This window comes from Trachurus japonicus, chromosome 9, assembly GCF_045865225.1.
Source record: "Trachurus japonicus isolate A0001 chromosome 9, Traja_1.0".
NCBI lineage: Eukaryota > Metazoa > Chordata > Actinopteri > Carangiformes > Carangidae > Trachurus > Trachurus japonicus.
In genome coordinates this window covers 29,168,444-29,188,473 of record NC_140915.1, presented here as the reverse complement: position 1 = coordinate 29,188,473, position 20,030 = coordinate 29,168,444, and the positions used below count along the sequence as shown (strand labels likewise).

The window sequence follows — 20,030 nt, the reverse complement described above, 5'->3', positions numbered from 1 at the left end:
TCTCATATCCCCATGTGGTTTTTTGTTATTTTAGTTTTTCTTTTTGCACCGCTCTCTTCTTATCTTACTCCAAAAATGCTTGACTTTGGCTTTTCTTTGCCAGTGCTAACTTCCCCTCTCCCTGTGTCTGACCACAGCAGCCCCCAAAGTTCCTGCTCGGGGTCGACAACACATGGATACAGATGGAGATAATGGGTGTCTATAGTGGGAATGCCTGTGGTTTCAGTGTGTGTGCTGTCCCTTAGTTTTTCTATACACTTACGATTCGACTGATGGATGTAAGCCGAACCCATAAATTGTCCATTTTAAGTTACTTTTTGATGCCTCTTGGTTAAATAGATCTACTCCAGTATTCATATATACGTATCTATCTATTAGCATGAATAAGAAGATGCCTTATCATTTAAATGAGGATACTGAACAGACTGATCAAAGCTCCAGTTTAGCATCTGTTCCACTATCATAGTTGTTCAACTAATGTGATGTCTCTTTCAGCAGCTCAACAATTCATTTGTCAACAGAAAAAAAAAACTACAACTAAAGTGGAAATTTACATGCAGGGCCTTTGGGTTCCGCTGTCTGAAAATTGTGATCTTTAACCTGCGATGGTCTTGGGCTTATCGGAAATTGTGTTTAGAGTCATATTGAGTCAACAATGATATTAGATCCTTTGAGACATATGGAGTGAGATACGGAACATAATGTTGCATAAGGTTATGATCAGATACTAAGTGGGATTTAAAATGAAAAGATATTTGGAGCAGGGTTGTGACAGAACAGGAACAGTCTTATTGTGATTTTTTTTTTCTCTTTTACTTCATTGAGAAGTTCAGTACTCTTTTAAGTGCTAGTTAAAACTGAAGCATGAACCAGGGAACAGTTAGTGTAGCTGAATTTTAACATTTTGATTTGTCTACATATTACAATAACAGATAACAGGCCTATAACATATTGTAACAAGATAGCTGTCTCCCCTGTTTCCAGTCTTACAATCTGCTGGCTGTTGCTTCATACTTTACAGATTGAAAGGAAAGTGGTGTCATCCTTCTAATCTAACTCTCAGCTAAACACTGCTGCCCTAAACTTTCCCAATCCCAGGATATTAAATTTGAGTATTTAGTTTATTAATATACTGTATTCTTGCTGCTTTTCCTTAATCATCTGATTACATGCAATTCAACCTACAGTAATGCATCTGTGAAACTCCTCTTGTGACTCCAAACTATGATACTGTTGAGTATGCTATTACTTATTACTCTAACATACTACTCTAACATAGTACCACAAACTCTGTCACCACAGTTTCTCTCTTAACCACTGCTCCATCTGTGTCACAGCCCCAGTGGGGCAGAATAAGTTGTGAAATAAACAATAAGCTACTAAGATTTGTTGATGGAGTTGGCAGATGTTTAAAGACACAGCATGCATGTGCGCTATTTCAACTAAAATCAAAGCATCTTCCATATTTTTTTTATGATACATGCATTTTTAAATCCAGGTGTGGCTGGAGCGTTTGACATGTAGTACTTTGAACTGGGGTGACTTGGACTCTGGTTCTCAAAATGCTCCTGTCACACAGAGAAAAAACTTACAAACTACAAAACAAAAACACAGCCTTCTCACAGATGCCCCTAAAGCTACCGTGAGAGTATCTGGAGCAGAAAGATTTTAGCCAACTCTTTGTAAAAGCAGCCTGATTTACCAGCACTCTCTGCTCAGGAGCAGAAAACAGAGGCTGGTTATGAGACAGAACAATGAGACAATGTTAGCCAGGCATACACCACATTCCACTCACTGTCTCAAAAGGCTAAATTCACTAAATTGCCTCATTAAAAGTGTAAAAACACTTTAGACAGTGATTAAACTGACTATTGTGTTCCTGCTCTGCAGCCATAAACTTTCCAGTTTGGTTTGTCTTGACTTGTCTTTGACTCTAAATATTGCAATAATTTATTGCAGCTTTACTGTAAGGCGGTGGTATTTCAGCTGGTGCTCCTTGGCTGTTAATATTCATAGCAGCTACTTGTTTGTCTTAAAAATTCACGGGTTGTCCAGCTCCAGTAAATTGTGTGTAGACGACACAAGAAAAACACTTCACGGACGGTTCCTGTTCACAAAACTCGATGAATTGTCTAATAAGACCAACCCTAAGTGGGGGACCTTCCTTTTTCTAAAGTGTGTATTGTGTTTGTGTGTGAGTCTGTTTGCCTATGCACACACATATGGGAAGGGCGTGCGTGGCCACAGCTCTCAAAATAGGTTTCAGTGCTCCCCTCTCTAATTAGAGACATTTCAAAAACCCAGATTTTAATTTTAGACTAGTAGCTTTTGGACCACTTATGCACAAACACACACTCACACAAGCACACACTGAGCTAAACATACACACTTTCCGTATAAATAAATCTGATAGGTCACACACTTGTGCATCTAAATCTGCACATACACACACACACACACATACACACACACACACACACACACACAAAGCCACAAACCACAAAACCACAAAGCCTTACTCCCAGCCTGGTAACCCAAGCACAATGCAGGATACTCTATAATAAGTGGTTGCACATATCAAATGCAGGAGCACACTCCCCATATCTAGCCCCAAGGCAGGAAAGTATGATAATAAAGCTAAGTACTGCAAGATTCACTACAGACTATAAATCATCTAACTCACATTTTGTCTATTTAATGTGTATCGGACGTGTTCCGCTCCTCAGTGTGGCCTCTGTCACCCTCCTCTCCGTTTGATGATGACATTTCACAATCAGGATTCGCAAAATGATTTCACCAAAAATATTTTGCATGCAATTACATGGATGCGTCTTTCCATGACAGGCGGTAAATGGGGCTTGTAGCTTGGCAGCGTTCCCTGGTTGCTGCTCCGAGCCCTCTGGTGGGTCAGGCACAATGGGCACATTCACATCTTGACATGCATTTGCTGCTAAAGTGCCTGTTGTGCTCAAGGGCATTTAGTCTCTCTGTTAAATTCAGTGCCGTGACCAGCTCAGGGTGCAAGGGGCTTCTGGGACCGCTGGCTTAGGTGGCTCTCTATCTTTTTTTTTTTACAACGAAAGGGTTAAGCTATTTGGACGGACCCAGGCGCTGAACAGTCTGGAGGCCTCTTATAAAGTACTTATTGTAACAAAGATGACACAGCCACCTCCCAGTCTGAGAGATCTCTCTGCTTGTAGCCTCTTTCATTCCTCCTCCCTCGACCTTCCTCTTCTTCTTTCGGGCTATTAGCAGGAGAGAGCCTGGGAGACTATAGGGTTGGGTTCAGCTGATGCAGGATTCTCGAAGCCCAACACAAATATTGTCAGCTGTCAACAATCATGAATGCACTAACAGTCGCTGTAAATCTCACTCAACCGGATCATTTACATACCGTAAAATGAATGACAATAATTATAATTCTCTCAAGATTCAGATCATGCCACGCACAGCCAGCACAGTAGCAAATCCATAAATCTACAATCCTGTTATAATCAAAGCATCTGAACCATATTCATTATGCTGGTTGTGTGACACAGACTAAAAGATATGATTTTTTTTTTTACAGTTTTTTATTTTCTTTTTCCACAGCCCGCATACACACATTTCCTGAAATGACAATTTACTCTACCAAAGCTATAAACACAAAAAAAGCCACTCTTAAGCCGGCCAAACCTCAGACATCTGAGACAAAATTAAATACTTTATTCAAAACATGTTATCTTCCATCTAAATAAAACTATAGATTACTTCTTGCTCTTGGATGGCGTACAGGAGCTGACAACAGGCACTTAGATAAGTGAAAGACACTTTAAACATTTAACAATGTGCTATACTCATTTTGTTATTCTGCAAGTGTGAGAATCTCTAGATGTATCTGGCTAATTGACAACATAATAATACAAAAAACCTATTCCCATTGTTGTCCTTGGTGATTACGCAGTCCATTGAGTTTTTCAAGACAGTGGCAGGAAGTCAATAGTAGCAGAAGAATTGGTCAAACCAATTATGTAGTTATAGTTTTATTATACTTACTACTGCATTTCATTTTTTCAGTTTTATGTTTTTGGAAATCTGCTGTGCATGTGGAGGCTGAAGACCATTTAACTGCTGCAGTTGTTTGTGTGTGCTGCTTCACAGTCACACTGTGATGACATACGATGACACTTTACCAAAACAGAGACGTTGTTAATGTTGATAATAACGTTTGTGTTTTCGCTGTTTGACAAGTCTAAAGTCCTGTTCGAATCAAAACAGAAAATGTACCTTGATTTGCTGAAAGTGTTTCTGTAGTGATTGTGAGGACTCCTAATGCACCATACCAGCTGTATGTACCAGTGACACACACACACACGCACGCACACACATCATGTGACATGTCATGACCCAGAATTCTCAGCCACTAATGAAGGTCCACACCAATTACTGCTGCAAGTGTGTCACCACAGGAGCCCCAGCTCAGCAAGTGGTTCTGTGCACTGTGCTGTATGTGTGCGTATAAATGCACACAAGTGCCCACATCACTGAAACCGTAGTTGATCTTTTTGGCACATCATGGCACAGATACACAAATGTGTTTATGATAACCATGATTCATGACCATAATTTCTGAATAAATCATACAACACAGGTATGAAGATATTATCCCCTCTCTCTGATGTATCCTGAGCTCATAGTCGTCCCTTAGGCCAACTCTTTGTCACTGAGGTTATACTATAATGTAACATAGCTCTCCAAAAGCTTTTGATATATTAGACTGGGCATTCAGATGGAGAAAAGAGGCCTGGCAACTGAGTAACAGCCAAATACAGGAATGCCGTTTTTTAATCCATCATTTGGTTCAACCACAATATTTTTTTAGATCCACTATGTATGTTCTCATTACACTGAGTACTATGTGTGGGATGTGTTTATAAAGAGAAACGCTGCCATGTCCACTTAGTTTTCCTCTGTCAAATGCCAATATACTTGAAAAGCAACTCTGGCAAGCAAGAGCTACTGAGATGGAAAGTAAAGAGGGAAAATGCAGTAAAAAAAAAAAAATGAAAAGAAAGCAACACTGATGATCTTGTATAGAAAGTTCTCAGCTGTAACATACACTGACTGAAGTGCTCACACTATGCTGTGCTGTTAGTGTAAAAGTGGATAATCGTGTTGCTTTCAGCAGAATTTAATTACCTCTAAGGAAAATTCCCTCCAGGCTAAATAATTTTTTTTATTTATATGAACTTAAGCACTGCTGTGACACGGACCAGCGTGTGCATTATCAAGTCAGCATGCTAATTAAAGCAGGCTTAATTCAATAATGACGCTTTAAGTTTCTCATTGAAAACCACTCTCATTATCTGGCTCCCATTGGTCTCCGAATTAGGACTGGATTTGTGGCACGTTACCAATCCCTTTCAAAGGTTCTTGTCTTTCACCTCGCGTGTGGTCCTCGAGGGTATAAGAGACCTATCCAAAGTTAAATGATGTTTACACAGTGGCCCGTCGGATTGTTTTGACTCTCTTTATTACACCGAACCTGCGCCTCTCTGTCTCTGCTGGCCTCTCAGCGCCAGAGCAACGCCCGGGGTGAGACAGGAGGTGGGGCGTCTGATCTCTGCACTGTTTCATCAGTGACCATGCAGCATCCAGTCACACTGCAGCGGCTTGAGGTGTTTTTTTGATGATCGAATGAAGCTAAAAACTATTATTCAGAGATTATAACTGGAGCGAGGAGCTTAGCCTACTGATCATTTCTTAATAAACCCCAATTTTTCTGCTTATGTTGGTGGTTTTCTGTGGAGGCCTACAGCTACACAGTGCTCAGTGTCTGACCAGCATGCCTAAATATTTGGAAGGCAACAGAGACCAATTGAAATCAGCATTTTTTTTTTTTTTTACTCCAATGCATCTCATTCATGTCCTGGACTAAATGCCAAACCAGGATGGAGCATTTCCTGTGTATGCTTCCCACTTATATAAAAAAACAGGAGCTGTAAGTGTGTCTCGCAGAGAGGCAGGATGAAGGGTGCAAAGATATTGACACCAAACTTTCAGTGGTAACTGACTGCACACAGGACATCCTGTTGTGTTTGGGTTTGTAGTGCTGGAGCTGTGGTCAGGACTGGAGTTAGAAGGATGTGTTTTCCTTCTCTGTCCCTCTGCACCAGGTTGTGATGTGAAAAAGCTGAAAGAGCTCTGTTCAGCTGCTGCTCCCTGTGTCACTGCTGTGCACCACACAGCCGACCGTCCCAGCTCCACCACACTGAGGATTCCTCAGTCAAAATGACTGGTTGACAATGACCCAAAACCAAAAGCAGCTGTAGGAAAATCATTTGACAGACAGTTTTAGTTTACAGATCACACAGGTATCCACACACACACACACACACACACACACACACACACACACACACACACACACACACACATGCACACACACACTGATCCTTCCCGCTGACCTGAGGGGGTATGTAACAGCGAGACAACCTTACAGTTCAGAGCCAGGGGGAAGAGCGGAAGTAAATCAGTGAGCAAATACGATTTGTGACATGCTGTCATGCCCCTGTGTGGCCCTCAAAGGCTTTGTGGGTTTAGGAAGCAAATTGAGCAAACCAACAAAGTGAGTGGCACAGTGCAGGGAGGAGCTGCTGTGGTTTACTAGACAAGACTCTTTGTATGGCTTTTACTTTCTTACACTCCATCACGCACCAAGGAAACCCCGAGCTAACACCGCGCTATGGCACTTGATCCTGAAACAGAAAGAAATACTAGCAGTAGCCACACTTTTTATTTCACAGTAATGAATCCACAAGTTTACTTTGTCAATGGCAGATTTGTTTGGATAGAGCGCTGCCAACATCTGGGTTAAGTGAATGTGAGGGATTTTTCATTCATTTTGAATCTACAGTATGTCATATTAAAAAGAGCACATTATTCCCCAGTTTGATTTTCTGTGGTGAAACACTGCAATTTAGTACCACAGAGGTTCTAAAGAAACCAAATCTACTATCCAGACTCATTTACCAGATTACCTGCAATTTTCTCAAGGTTGCAGTTGGCGTGAGTATTTCTTTAAGGTTTTAAATCCACATTTGTTTCTCTCCTGTTCATACCCCTTTTCAACAGAAAGCAGCCTTCTCAGAAATGTGCCCAGAGCTCAACAACATCAACTACGGTCAACAAATTATGGAAACTGTGGGGCATAATCAGTCAAACTGAAGAAATGCATTTGGAATATTTGCTTATTTAAACTACTTGGTTGGACTCAGGTGCGACACAGTGACAGTTTCCATGAGCACAGGACTTACAAGTGAGGAACATCAGTAAGGATCTTTTGTGTAAATAAAAATAAGTGCTACATTTAGATTTAATAAGTGCAAGCAGATTATATTAAAAAAGCACACTAAAAGTAAAAGTACCTGAACATGTTGGGGTTGTAGGAAAGGAGGAACTCTCAAAAGAGATGAGTTTTCAAGAGATTCTTGAAGATGAAGAGGGGCGCCTCTGCTCTAATAGGATTTGGTCATAAGTTAGAAGAGGCTAATGATTTTGTAAGACTTTCAGGTTTGTCACTGTTCAATAACCTATTCAGTATCAGCTTTAGTTAAGTGGAAAACATAAATATGAAGTAAAGAGGTGGTAAATAGAGTACATGTGTTTCTGTGTCTGACCCTGATTAACCCCTATGTTACATATGAGTGCACCACACAGTGCAAGCTGCGTCTGTGCTTCTGTTTGACATGGCTCCTTATGACTCTCTGTTTTTTGATCTTCATGTAAATGAATTACATGAAATGGTTAAATGGGATCCTGGAGTCTAACATGTGGCCCTGGGTTTTTCACATTGATTAGATGGATTCAATTAGCCCGTCTGAATTTCTCAGAGGCCTTTGTGGTCTGAAAGAGTTAAGTGAATGAGCGATACTAAATGCACTTCTGAGATACCATCCATGCTCTGGACTGAGTTAACACACTGTCGTGCCATGTACCATGCAGCTTATTGCTCTTGAAAGCAGATTAACTCAATCTGCCATCTGATCTGTCGCTGATGTGGAGTAGAAACAAGCCACTCGTGTCCAGTGAAGCCTCGGCAGAAACGGCACTGAGCAGACATCAGGGCTCCTGGTAGCGTGGAAGTCTATGATTAAGAAGCTACTCATCTTCTGTGCTTGTAAAGCTCTGTTAACCTTTGTATACTGCCGTGATGAAGTGATGCACTCTCATATGCCTCAGCTGTCACCTGCCTCCGGACACAGCTCTGTCTGTCTGAAGGCTGTCCAGGAAGTGCTCTCTCTCCAACCCCTGACCCCTGAAACCGGGTTCTGAATAAACAGCTAATTGGCTGGGTTTCCTGTTTAGCCTGATGGGAACGCAGACTATTTCTGTCTGTTTACAGAGTTCTGCCCCTCTCTCTTTCTCAGAGTTGTACACTCTTCATTGTTTATGAAAGAACAATGTCCTCCTCTACAACTGTGCTCCAAACATCAGGCTTTGGGGATTATACAGTAGTGTCCAGCCTCTGCAACTCCCCTGCGTTCCTGGAAATGTGTGCCTTTTGTTGTTTGTGGGAGGGTTTCAGTTAGCTCATTTTGTGGTCTTTGTTTATTTATGAAAGTCAGCTTTCAAGTCCCAGTGTACAGAGTAGCAAGATAATTGAAATATTATGTGCTGAAATGTCTAAACTTGAGACAAATGAGAATTATTGTGATAGGAGGCCACATGTGAATGTTTTTTTGTTGTTGTTTTTTTTACACAAATGCACACAAGCACAACACACAATTCACATCTGAATAGTTGTTGAGTTGTTGAAACTTTGCAATCCATAGCCTACTGTAACTACATGAGAGATATGTTGTTTCGTTCTTAAGGGTTACACGTACGCACATTCAGACAACACCAAAACTAAACGTGCACAGGCCTCAGACTAATAGATTTTTTTCTGCATAATAAGCTTAGTCAAAAAGGAACTATCTGTATCTAAACTGTCTGTGTTGAATTAAATGGCTTGTTTCTTTGCCAGATGTGACTTTCTCCTCTCCTATCTGTATTGAATTATTCAGGCAGTTCCGGATCTTCTGTAGCTTTCATCTGGGGCCTGCATCCAGTTATAGAAGAGATACTGTGCCCAAAGTCTAGTAAGAGACCCTAAGGTCCAAGAGTCACAGGTTCAAACTCAGGCTACACCACCAGAGGACAGCCTTTTGTCTAACATACCCTCTATAAATGTCTTGACTTAATAACTCTGATTTATTCCAACAAGTCAATGCGGATTTGCAAACATGACATGTTTGTTTTTTTTCCCACTTAGAAATAAGGCTCTGATCTGAGATGACGTTAATTTCCAAGGCGTTAACATCGAGAATTAATGTGGATTTTGGGATTGTAATTAGTCTGATAGCATATTTTCACAGCACAACTCAACAGAATGAGTATGACTGTGTTGTAACTGCTAAGTAAAACAGGCAGTCAGGCCTTGGTTTGAATATCATAGACATTATGAGTGGAGCAGTTCTCGTCTCTCGATTGCCACCCAGTTACAATTCTGGTTTCTAATTTTAGTAGATAATTACAGGAAGATATTGGCTGAGGTGTCCTGGATAACTGGAGCAGAGGATGATTTACTTTCCATGTTGCTTTTCCTTTTGTTTGTTTCTTGGATGGATCACCAACTTTCCCGTCTTGAGTCTTCTTCCCGTCCTGATGTTGTGGCTGTCAGTAAAGTTACTGAAGTGAAAAAGTGAGTCAGGCCAGTTTGTCCCAGTATACCAAGACTGGATGATTAAATCTGGCCATTAACTGAGTTGGAAGGCGCAGAGCTGAAGGCAGTGTTTTTATTGATGTGGCAGGAAACAGGGGGGCCGACTGCTGCTGCTGAATCTGTAAATCTCACAGACTGTTCACAGTCAGCTCCCACTTTTAAAGGCGCACACACAGCTCCACTCTCTCGATTAAGAACACACTTAATGTCGCAAACAGCCCATTAAGCGCCATGTGGTAGGGGCGAAGATGATGTGAAACTTGAGGGTGTGTTAATGATGGCGGGCTGTCGCCAGCACAAGGCTCCCGCTGTTCCCTGAGCCCCTGCTGAGTAAACCTGGGCAGGTCTGTGCATCCACTACGCTGGAGACATCATAGTATGAATACTGAATCCTGTCACTGGAAAGTTATGATTTGTATGCCACAACTTTGCAATAGTAAAACTTGGTCTTGGTTTAACTGTGAAAAAGTCAGCACTTGCAGCATGAGGATTCAGTGTTTTTTCACTAAAAGCAAAATATTCCCTAACCTCTCCCGAGTGAATTAGTGGCCCACACCTAACAACACACAACGAACCCAGACCTCTGGTGTGAACGTTTTGTGTTTTGTAACCATCCACCCTGACCTGCCCCTCGCACTATAAGAACATCACACTTCCTGAACTGGAAAAAAAAAAAGGTTGCCAGTGAATGTAATCTACACAGCAGTTTTGTTTCCTCTAAAGGTTATTTGGCAGAGTGAATTAATATACACTGTGAATGTGCTTTGGAAGAGACTGGGGTGGATCATAATAACCATGCACATGCGCCAAACACAGGTGTATGTGTTATTTTCCGAACATGTCACCATGGGTACAGTTAGGCTTAGGCGGCTGTGAAAAGGCAAAAGTGAAAAGGTTATTCAGTGGGAGGAGTGTTTTTTTTTATGTTGCTGCTTTCTCCTGCTTCCAGTCTTTATGGTAAGCTAGGCTAACTGACTGCTGACTCCAGATTCATAATTAGTGTCCAGACATGATTATCTTGGTGAACTAATGTGTCTACACAGAAAGTCTGTCCGCACTCACTCTGGCGATGGCAAGTCCCTCAGAGCAGAGTGATTACTGTTAACTATCCATTTCCCATGATCCCCTGTCAGACAAAGCGATCTCAACCTCACATCCAGTGTGTCCTGGAGCCCTCAGTCCGAGCCAAGTGATTCGCCAGTAGGGAAAAGGCTAATTAACATGGCCTGTGCCGCCATTCGTTTGATACATGCTTTTGATGTGGCAATGTATGCAAAATGATTATCAAGATTACAGCTTCCCTCCTAATCTCGATGTCCTATTCCATCTTCAACATTAATTGGAAACATCTTTGGATGATGTTTTTGCTCTTGCTTGTTTTTGCTAATCTCTCGTGCGACTGCAACGCCGAGTGGACATTTCACCTTGGCTCTGGTCCTGCTCTCATAACCACCTCGCTTTGTGTTTTGGTTAAACCTGACCTCTCCCTTAAGAGTGAAACTGATTCATCACGATAGTAATTTTGCATATTTCAGTACAGCTTCAAAAAATGGGCTTCACTGTATTCTCCGCAGAACATTTTTTAACAATATTGTGGGTTTTCTTCTTTTCAGGATACTGAGCCACAACAAAATTCGAGTTCTGAAAAATGGATCCTTCTATGGACTTAACACCTTGGAGAAGCTGTGAGTAATGCATCTCTTATTATCCTTTATATACTTTTTGCATTTCAGCATATCCTACACTGTCATGTTTTTTGTTTTTGTTAGATTTATGTGATGCATCTATGTGGGAGTTGTTATCTTACTGTGCCTCTGGGCCTTTGTAGAGAAGCAAACCAGGTATCAGTGAGATCTGAGCAGTTTTGTGTGCTTCTATCCAATCGTGGGCTTCTGTCCAGCAGGGAGGATGATACACTCAGACTGCTTATCACAGAGTTATGTTGAAAAGTTCACATAATTACACTTCAGTGCTTCATTATCAGGTAAGCCTCACTCCAAAGGACAAGATAAGGGAGATCTCAGGGAGGAGGTGTGTGTTGGCAGCTTCGCCTGTGGCTCGCAGACGGTCTGGCCCTCCTTAGTAGCAATGTAATCTCTCTGAATGGGCTGTGAGACAGGTGATGGACAGGTTAATGTTCTGGGAGTTATGACAGCAACAGCATCCCTGGTGACAAACAGGAAACAGACCACAGTGAAAACAGAATAGCACCTTTTTAGCTTCAAGTTGCAAGGCTCCGTTTTAATTTGCCCTGTGTCTAGGTTTATGCAAACTGTTAACTAATGTTAACATGCTGAGGTGATGGATATACTTCACATGCCCACATGTTCAAGAGGAACTATGCAGGATTTTTAGCTTAACTATGCTACATTTTTACCTTAATTAAAAAGCTTTGTTACGAGGGAGAATGGAGGCTCTATCTCTGCCTTCCATGTAGCATCTTTTGGCTGAATACCAACCTTGCAAGATCAGTGCCACCGCCCCCAGCTCTCCTCTTGGCAGCACTGCGACACAAAAGCATCTCCTAAAACGTAATCTCTTGTTTATGACGCACAAGACTACACAAATATACACATTGTAACGCGTATATGAAAAATAACCTTATCTACCGCTATATAAATTGCTTTCTTGCCTGCTTTGTTGAAAACAAATGCACATGGCCGGATAGGAGGGTTAGCAAAACAGCAGAAAATGATCAGACTTTAACACGTAGCTTAGAACGGGCTCTGCCTAATGAGAGGTGTTGATTTGTTAGGAGAGTGGGAGATGATCTACAGAACTAGCATCATGCGCAGATGGTTAAAGATACAACATGATCTAATTTGTTTTGGTTGACTTCACTGTCATCACAGTCATGTTTACCAGCTACATCCTACAACCCACCCCTGTGGCTCCCTGGATAGCTTCTGACTCTCTGATGTGGGACTTAGTTCTTTCTAGTTTGTGTTTCCCACACACAAATTTCCAATGCAAGGTGTGCCGTTTTACAGAGCATCCTAGTAAAGGTTTATAGCATCCTGGTAGCTAACAACACATATGGAGCAGCTTCAGTCTGGATACTGTAGTCTGGCCGACATACTTATTATGTCAGAGGTGGTGAGGGAGGCGGGGTATGTTGAAGGGATATTAGTTCCACATGCCACTTGGAGCTGCCACCCATGAAGCTAACGGGCTTCTCAAAAATGTTGAAAGAAAGAAAAATATGGTAATTTGCTGCAGTTGTTACCTTGTTAGTACCTACCCTACCTACTGCAGCTCAAAGCAGACGTGCCAGTCAAAGAACAAAAGCCAGATTTGCTGAAACTGCTGTTTTTATGTCTGGCATGTGAATGCCATGGGTGAATAGTTTCAAGGCCAAGTTCTCAGCTCCCAAACGAGCTGTCTTGCACTGAAGACGCTGATAAAGCTGTTGACAGGAAGACACCACGCCGAGGTCCTGTGACTAATACTGTTTGGGAGAATAAGTGAGTAAAGTAAAGCCAACGTAGACCTGTAGCATGATGTGTTTGATGTAAAATGAGCTGATGTTGCTTGTTTTTGTAAGCGCGGACAAGGTTCCCTGTAGCGCCGTAGGGTCGGTGGGTCGGGTAACCTGAGCTTACCCACTAACTGGCCTTCGTACCTGCAGCAGTGATAAAACTAGCAGGGGGCAACAGGGTGGAGCTTTCCTGGAGGTCCATAACTAAACGACCTGTGGGAGAGACACAGAGCAGGCAGACAAACACACTCACACACACACACACACACACACACACACACACACACACACACACACACACACACACATACACGCACACTCAAAACACATGCATACTTATCCTCCACAGAGGGAGATGTGGGCGTCTGGTGTAAGGAGAGGACATAACGTAAATCATGCAGGCCTCATTTCACTCCTCTGCCTCAACCTCGACGCTGGCTCACTGACACACAGCAGTGGAGGTCTGCTCACTCACTCTGACGTCTTCAACCTTTAATTGAGCCTTGCACAGCTTATAATTACATCTGAGCTCATGGGAAAATTGCTGTCTGATGTGAAAAATGCCACATTGAAATTCACCATTGATGGAAGGGTTTGAAGGGATGAAATCAGATGTGATTTTGCAGTTAAAGTTTGGAAGTGAATAGCTGTTTCTGCGTTTTCGTATTTTCACACTGAGATTCCAGTTCTGTTTTTGTCCCCCCAAGCCTGCCATTGCTCCTCAGGTCTTGTCATTGTTTCCAGTATGTTGTCGACATGTGCTTGTCATTTGGAGCAGTAGTGAACAGTTACTCATATTATGTGGTCAGTGCTGTAATCAAAGGCCAGCCCACTAGGGCTGAGTAAACACACATCAGGGAATTACACTGCATCTCTTCCCCTACGAGACAAGGATAAACACAGTCTGCTCCCCTGACTGCAGGCACACACACACACTCATCAACACACACACTTTCTCTCACTTTCAGACCATCTCTGTTGTGACTTCAGTGTGTACTGTAGCTCTTGAGTGTGTTGCCTAGTATGGGCACCCTCGCTGCTTGTCCAGTCATTTCAAATGGGTCTGGTAACTCTCTCAGCAGACGCACACCCACACCCGCACACTCACACCAGACATCTATTCAGAGTTGAATGCAGTCTGATCTGCTGTTGTTAGTGGGAGAATACAGCTCCAAGACAGGCCACCCTCCTCCAGGCCTGGGCCAGACAGTGCAGCAATCTACACAGTTAGCCCTTTCATTGGGACAAACCTCCTCAAAGCCACTATTGCCTTCATAACCTGCCAAACCACCCAAGTGCAGAGGAGCAATTTAGCCTTGTTTGTTTTTGCCCTCTTACTGGACTACTGTGTTTTTGTAGCTCTTTTAAATAGGCTTACCATCCAACAGCTACATTTGGATCGTGGAATACCTTGTTTCATTCCAGCTTTTGGGACCAAGTTGAATCATACCTTTCCTCTGTGGCGGAGCTAGCTATATGCAAAATAAGTCACTTTCAAACGCACCATCCATCGGGGCTTTGATACTGTACTCGTGTACCTATTTGAGCACCTCCACCTCTGTGCACACCCTTTCTGATGGGAGCTGACACTGGCAGCCCCACTAACGAGCCGGGACCTTTATGAGTTGTGGACAGATCCCAGCAGCCTGTCCTGCGCTGATTTGAGGCGAGGTAATGAGAATAATGAGCAAAGAGGGCCGAGGCAGTCTGGCTCTTGTCCAACTGGGCCCCACTGCACCATGGGACACAGGACAGGCAGGCAGGGCACAAGGGGCCCTCATTACCAGGGCTGTTCGCCCTACGGGGAGAGAGGGAGCAGAGAGGGAGAGCAGAGGGCAGTGATGATGATGGATGAGGGAGCAGCAGGGCGCTCGCAGTGGACAGGTCTGAAAGGCAGGAGTGAGGCTTGTGGTTAGGACTGGTGTAGAGGCTCAAGGTGTTGGCAGCATGATAGACTTTGTCAACAAGAGAGTCTGAAATGATCCGTACAATATGAAGGTATCTGTGATTTTATTCTTGTTGCGGTACAGAGGACTTACGCTCAGGAAATATCATGTGAAATTTCCAAAAATTTCCTGTTGACTTCATTCAGCTTCATTCAAGAGCAGGAAATAAGGAGCTGCTTGTGATTTATGCTCGTAGAGCAACAAGAATTAAGGGAAGTTTGCATAGAAACCTGTGACCAATAAGTCACACAGGCCATGAGAATGTGCAGATATGTTTAGAAAAATGTCTGCATGATGGAAAATATGCACACTATTATCACATTATGGTTAAGAATGCTTCGGCCAATATGTTACTTTTTGAATTGATAGTATCTGTTTTACAAAAGGGGAGACAGGCCACTCAGTCTTCGCCTAAGCCTCTCTGAAACCAACCTTGAAATCGCCTCTGCCATTCTGAGCAGCTGGGGTTAGGATGTAGTCCAACTTAAACAACTTTACCATCTGACACAGGGGAAGTGGAGCCGAGATGGCTAAAGATGGTATGGTGGCTGGAGAGAGAGGGAAAGAGAGGAAGAAGGAGGGAGAGGGAGGGAGGGAAGGAAGAAAGCACACTCCTGCAGTTTGTCTTATATAAATCTGAAGTTGTTTTCCTTAGCGGGAGATTAACATTATTTCCACACAGGCTAAGCACATTGCCTTGATGAGTGGGAACCAAACAGAGGTGGGCAACGCTATAGCATGTAAAAACAGTGGAGAATGGCAAGGAGCCCCTCTGTCTAGACCAGACAAGGTTCAGATTGTACCAGCCCACCACTCTGAGGAGAGCTAAGGCCAGCTGTGGAGGTCGCACATGGGAGTCTCATTTCTCCCTCACAGAAAAAAGAACGTTTGGGTTAGTACTGTATGTATTCCCGCACACGCCACTGAATGGCCCCCGGTTAAGAAACGGTCACCTAATGAGAGTGCATGACATTAAGGGGTGGAGCGGGTGAGGAAGGGGTTAAGCGTGCTGGAGAGTGGAAACAGAAAGGGGGGGTGCTGCTGGAGTTGATAGACTCCAGATGTGTCTTTCAGATAAACTGAAGGAACGGGGTGTGTTTGTATTGCAAGCCTAGCTCAGTCATGGCTCTGGGGGTTTATTGAAACAGCGAGCGAGCCCCCTCATAAGCCCATTACCAAATCGTACGCTATATACGCCAGTAACTCTCTCGCACACTCATTCTGCAAACTTGATATGGTTTCAATGCCGTTTTCCTCCGGAGGAACTTGAGCTTTCCCTGGACTTACTTCCCCCCACTTCCGTTTGTGTTCCTTTTCTGCTTTATTTTTGCATCTCCCCTCTCCCGGCTCACAGGGTCTCTCGCTGTTCCTCCCCTCTCTCACTCGACGAGCTGTAGTCCACCTACTGGCTGAAAGTTCTCTGGCGCACACAACTTTATCCTTTCATTGATAATCTGAATGAAAAGTGTTTGTTCCTGTTTCCTTCCCAGTCATAGACTTTATTCTTTGAGGCTATGTTATAACTATGGTCTTTCAGTTAAAATCACTCAATTGGGTGCAAGAATAAATTTATGCTATTCTGTAATTATGTTATTAATATTCTGCTCTTCTTTTAAGAGGAAAGGCAGGAAAACAGAGAAAAGAAATGTATTTTACAGCCTATTCTCTTTTCACAATATTAACTTTGACCTTACGTGACCATAAATCTGATCAACAATGATTATAATCTACAGTTTGTTGCAGTAAAACCGTAGACTGAGATTGACTGTTTATGACTCACTGTGCGTGTTTGAAGAGCTCATGAAAATCAACAGAGCCTCCAAAGCGGGCACCAGCCCCTTCTCTCATCTGCCCCAAAAGTCCTGAACTCAATAACAGTGCGCGGTTCCAGAGTTTTCCTTGGCAGAATAATCCTCAGCTCCTCTTGCTGCAGACTATAGAAACATATAATCAACCTATGAAATTTTACACTTGAATTAAAAGCGTATATTGCTATTTCTGTACATCCCGCTATGGGCTGTGCAGTTGAATCCACAGTTTATGTAACTGTCAGTAATGAGAGTCCAGGTCTCAAGGAAATATCTTAACCTATTAACAGACATTGCCATTTTTGTGCATGAGCTCAAAAATACTGTACCCAAAATAAAAAGGTTATTGTTCTTCAACCCTGTGAGATCATAGCTCTGGTTTCCTCTGAGAGGTCATTGTACAACCAAAGGTCATAAGTGTAAGAAATCTTGAACCACAGGCACAGAGGCACTAATGGCATAAAAAGGCTTATACTCTTTATGTGTAAAACACCTTGAAGCTTTAGGCACAAGTTTAAATCAATAGTTAAATTGCTTTGCCCAGATAGAATCAGGAGACTTACAGCTTTCAGACAGTGTATAATTTGTCAAGGTTGTGTGAAGACTGATTTGGTACAGACCAAAACACACTAAAAGTAGCGCTACCAAGGCCAAAGTGTCCCACAGGTGGGTTAGCGTGTTTTAGTGTTATTCCAAAGAACAGCAGCTCCATGAATATAGTACAGACTGTCTATTTTTGCTCTTTTAGCTTCACCAGAACAATCGGTCTCCAGATGAACGCAGACAAAAAGCTGATTAGGTATATCCAATCTGAGAGGAACCAGAAAAAAATTAAGAAAATAATCTGGGGAAGGGGCAGCAAAGCAGGAAATTAGTAGAAAAACAAGAGCTCGGCATATCCTGGTTTCCTGTTTTGGGGGGAAGGCAGGAGTACGTTTGGGGCCTGTGTTACAGAGCCCCCATTGTGAGCAAGTGTGTTGAGGAGTAGGGAGGTGGGGTCTGCGGGGCCATACACAGGGACAGTTTTGCACAGTACTGAATCCCCTAACCCACCTGCCCCTCCCTACAGGGGAAAGCTAACTAGTAAAAAAAGGAGAAAAAGGAAACTGTAAAAATAAATGAGCAAGGGCCTCAATGAGAGACGCCAACCAGACAGGAAATGACACGCGGCACAAAAATGGTCTCCACTGACCTCTGCCAGGAGCCAAGGTGCTAGTTAACCTCCCCCCACCCCTTGTTTTTTTTTCCAACATACCTTTAATCCACAGTTGTTTCTGTCCTCAGGCATTTGCTCATTATGGTCTGCACGGAGATACGTGCACTTAAAGTTATAGAAATTAGCCCTGTAATTCATGTCATTCCATTAAAAAAAATTCCAGGGACGGGAAATTCTTGATTCCAGTCTGGTGATAATGAGTGGCTATTCCCTGGCTTCAGTCACTTTCCCAGCTCCCTCCGGGGCCAGGGCCTAAACAATGTCAGTGGAGCACTCCAGTCCCTGCCGCTGTGCTCCTGATAATGGAGCACTCCACGTCTGCAGCGCTTTACAGACCATGTCTTCATTATTACCCTCTCGCTGCCCTACAAGCACGTCGGTCCTCTCCAGTCTGCATGGGGCCCAGGTGCTCATCCCATATACCCACAGAGAAATGACTCTTCAGAATGGCAGAGGACCAGCCCCATTGATCAGGAGGAGTTTGTGGGGAAAAAAAGACATCCTTAATGGCAGCCGCTGGTGTTAGGCCCAGTGGCAGCAGACAATGGCCTCTTTTGGGCTGGGAGTGAGCTTGAATCTGTCACAACCCAATCACACAGGCCACATGTGGTGAAGGGGATAAAGCGCTGCACTCCCAAGGTTACAAAGCATAACTCAAAGAGGAAGGCCTCAGTCATAATAGTACTGTGTCACCACCAATCGACCAATCCGGCTACCGTGGAAGATCATGAAAAAAAGTAATCGCTACAAGTTCAACTTCTAACCTTTCTAACAGATACTTTCATGCTGAGCGAGCGTGAGGCTTTGAAGTATTTCTTGTCTCTGCTATTATCCTCTTGCTTGGTGACAGCTGTTGTCATCAGTGTCAAGGCCACCGAACCGGGAGGCTGTTGTCTGTCTACTACAGAGGGCACGCACACAAGTCATCGCCTATGAGTGTGAAGGGCCCGCTGGTGCTGCAGTTTGCGCTTTACTGCAGGTTTGAGATTAAGCTGGAAATAGTGGACGAGTGGCAAGGGGACACAGCTGAGATTTTCCCTGGATTACAGTGGAGAATCAGCACTGACATTTGGGCTACGGCATGGGGCTGAGCAGTTGGCTCGGGCTTCAGATTCTGTCGACTCTGGTGAGCTCCTTCAAATTCCACAGCTTGGTGATAAGAGAGTGTATCAGAGGTAGTGGGCTGCTGACACACACAGCACTGTAGTCTTTCAAGAGGGGTAGGAAATGCAGCTGTTAGGGGTGTATTGTTTGGTGAAGACTGGCCTCAGAGTTCAGCGACCAAAAGAGCAGAAGGCTCACCGTCAAACAGTTTACAGTAGGACATTCTATGCTGCCGGTGTCTCAGAGCATAATTTATTGTCATAAAACCTGTGTCTCTGTGTGAATGTGTGTGTGTGTGTGTATATGTCTGGTCTGGCTCAGGCTCACGCATGTATGAGTTATTAATGTAACAGTAAGTCTCCAGGTAAACAATGTAACTCAGTGCTATAAGTCCTCTGAGAACAGCAAAATCAGCATGTGTGCATTTGTGTGTCTATATGCTTGCGTGTGTGTTCTGTTTATTTGACTTCAGGATTGTTTCTATTATTTCTGTGTCTTTTTCACCAGTTAGATCCTTTTTTTATTTATTTGTAGGTTTTACTGTTTAATCAGATGAGATTGAGATCACTTCTCCAAGAGTATCTGAGAAGATGACGATCCAACAAACACTATCACAAATAGCCTATGTCTAAATTGTTTAGTTATTTAAGAATGTGTACCCTAGCCTGTGAGGAACATTTTTTGCTTTCTTGTCCTTCTTGTGAATGCCCCAAGAAATCACATTTAAAAAGTT

At 43.1% G+C, this 20,030-nt stretch overlaps 1 protein-coding gene across 1 annotated transcript in view; it reads left to right on the top strand.

Moving 5' to 3' along the window:
* Positions 1 to 20,030, top strand: part of adgra2 (adhesion G protein-coupled receptor A2) — a 38,245-nt gene that overhangs the window by 5,754 nt on the left and 12,461 nt on the right. The window contains exon 2 of the mRNA XM_085787245.1: positions 11,359 to 11,430. Within this exon, the coding sequence (XP_085643371.1) occupies positions 11,359 to 11,430 (72 nt within the window). The remainder of the gene's footprint in view (positions 1 to 11,358; positions 11,431 to 20,030) is intronic.